This window comes from Sinocyclocheilus anshuiensis, unplaced genomic scaffold (genome assembly GCF_001515605.1).
Source record: "Sinocyclocheilus anshuiensis isolate Anshui unplaced genomic scaffold, SAMN03320099.WGS_v1.1 scaffold24, whole genome shotgun sequence".
In the NCBI taxonomy this organism is placed as follows: Eukaryota; Metazoa; Chordata; class Actinopteri; order Cypriniformes; family Cyprinidae; genus Sinocyclocheilus; species Sinocyclocheilus anshuiensis.
This window is the reverse complement of record NW_015557090.1, coordinates 939,032-941,687: the sequence shown is the minus strand read 5'-3', so window position 1 is coordinate 941,687 and position 2,656 is coordinate 939,032. Positions and strand designations below refer to the sequence as shown.

General features: G+C 38.0%; 1 protein-coding gene across 1 annotated transcript in view; it reads left to right on the top strand.

Moving 5' to 3' along the window:
• Nucleotides 1-1,155, top strand: part of LOC107677054 (protein TsetseEP-like) — a 3,944-nt gene extending 2,789 nt beyond the window's left edge. Inside the window, exon 2 of the mRNA XM_016471845.1 lies at nt 1,032-1,155. Coding sequence (XP_016327331.1) covers nt 1,032-1,155 — 124 coding nt within the window. The remainder of the gene's footprint in view (nt 1-1,031) is intronic.
• The last annotated feature ends 1,501 nt before the right edge of the window (nt 1,156-2,656 follow it).

Sequence of the window (2,656 nt, the reverse complement as noted above, 5' to 3'; positions counted from 1 at the left end):
CCCCCCAAGGATGTGTGCTGAGCCCCCTCCTCTTCACTCTGCTGACCCACGACTGCACACCGTCACATAACTCCAACCTCTTCATTAAGTTTGAGGATGACACGACTGTAGTGGGTCTCATTAGCAACAGAGATTAGGCAAACTACAGGAGCGAGGTGAGCCGCCTGGCCGGGTGGTGCAGTAATTGATTTTTCCGTACGTTTCTGCCATATGTACATTAACTGACAGTCACCACAGATAAGCTACCACTAAATATTGTAGAAACTTAATTTGCTGTAAAGTTGCTTTGCAATGATTTGTATCGTGAAAAGCACTGTACAAATAAACTTGAATTGAATTTAATTGAATTGAATGCCTAAATTTGCAGAAATTCTACAAATGTGCATATGGGGAGATGAGCTGAGTTTCATTGTTCACTTATTGTGTGCTTAGTATAGAGAGTATTTCAGAGCCTTTGAGTTGCCTTTGAGTTCTTCACCTGGTAAAGAGATTGCCCTGGTTTGGCTTGAGGAGCTGACTGATTGTTATCCACTTGTGGCCTATACAGCTGGTTCCAAGCGTATGGTAACTCTGAAGAGACATATTGTCATCAAAGGTATGATTTACATATATAACTTGCAGTGCCATGTAAAAGTATTTAGTAACTTTTACATGTTAACATTTTATTTATTAATGAGATAATTCCTATCCTATTTGGATCTGTGTTCTAGATTAAAGCAGGATGGCCGGACCAGTTAGCTTCAGAGTCCTTTTTGGAGGTGAAGATGATGCAATAAATATAACCATTACATCTAGAATGCCAACATCTGTGGATGAATTGGCTCTTGAAATTAAGACCTTCTTTGGAGTACCAAAGCACTTTAGGCTTTAATACAAAGACATAGAGTTTGGAAATAAATTTATTAACCTCTTGTCAATTTCAGACATTCAAGATTGCAGTACTTTGAAAGTGGTATATTTACCTTGTGAGGCATCCAGCTCTGTAATATCCTCAGCTCCACCCTCTGAATATACCTGCTCCACAATCTCAGTGACCCCTCCGATGCATCTGCCAGCTCCTCATCACAAGACCCAAATGATTCTTCATCTGTTGGCTCATATATCAGCAATGATACCATTGTCATCTCCAGAGTCCTGGTCTTGCACTTGGCCTAAAGTCTTTGTAGTGCCACACTTTTCATATTGTGCCGAGATGCAGCTCCAGAAGGGAAATGATGATTTCAATGTGAATGGAACTCCTATCTCTTACCACAAAACTCAGATCTGATATTGCCTTGAAGAAGTAAATTGGGTAACACTTTTGTATAGGGACCAATCCTCACTATTAACTCGTTGCTTATTAGCATGCCTATTACTAACATATTGGCTGTTTATTAGTACTTATAAAGCACGCATTCTGCATGACCATATTCTACATCCTTAATACTACCCAATACCTAAACTTAACAACTACCTTACTAACTATTAATAAGCAACAAATTAGGAGTTTACTGAGGCAACAGTCATTGTTAATTATTTGTTAACAGCGAGAATTGGACCTTAAAATAAAGTGTGACCGTAAATTTCATATCCAAGGGATGATCAGTTTGAAAAGGTTGCTGAGGCCTTGATACAGACCCATCCATGTTTGCGTGAGAAAGGAATTCCCACTGGGTGTTCTGGATGGAAGCACTACATTAAGATCAAGATGATGAACTTCCGCACCAAGCTCGGCTCAGCTGGACACCCAGAAGTCATTGTCAACTCACTTATAATCAAATAGAATAGCCAGCGGAAACCAGCTGCAAACATAAAATAGCCCCGGAGGGCAGATGTTAGTTTCTGTCCAAACCATCCAAAAGGTGAAACCACAGACAGCAAATAAGTTTTTAACTATGTATTAGGATTATGTGCTTTTTATATTGAAACATCTGAAATTCAAAATCAGTTCCATTGTTGGTAATCTGATATATTGACTTTTCTAAATAAATCAATATTCTTTGTAGCATATACTTACACGATCTTGGAGGTTGTCCCGCTATACAGATCTATCAGAAAAGATGATTGAAAATATGCTTGAATTAATTAGATATCTGTAAAAGAGAAATGGTTTTAGTTAGAAACAAAATGCATTTAACGTTGTTATCATTACTTATAACCCTGAACTTCTTTTGCTTATGAAATCACAAAGCCAGCATTCATGTTTAGAGAATTGTTAGAATAGTACTGGTTGCAGTAGTTTATGATTGTCTTTATTTATTTGCTTTCAAACATTAAACCATAGAACAAGAGTCGACCAATGGTGTCTGACTGTACAGTGTGCCACATTCGTTGCGATTTAATAATCACACCAACTAATGAGTAACATTGTTTCAAATACTCATTAACTTTACTCAAATTTGGCACTTATCGACTGTTAATATTGGACCCTGGCTGAGATGTTAAGGGTGTCTTGCACACAGCCACTAGATAGCATCACTAGCTAGTGCTGCTGGAAGCGATCCATGTACGAATATAAAAAACACAGCATTTTGCAGTTTTAGTTATAGTTCAAAACCATTTTGCAGTTTGAATGAAGTTTGAAGGTAACCCCACCCCACACATTTTTTTTTAATCTTGGATTTACCCAATGCACGTGGGTCACTGTCCTATTTAGGTTGGAAAATAGGGAAATAAT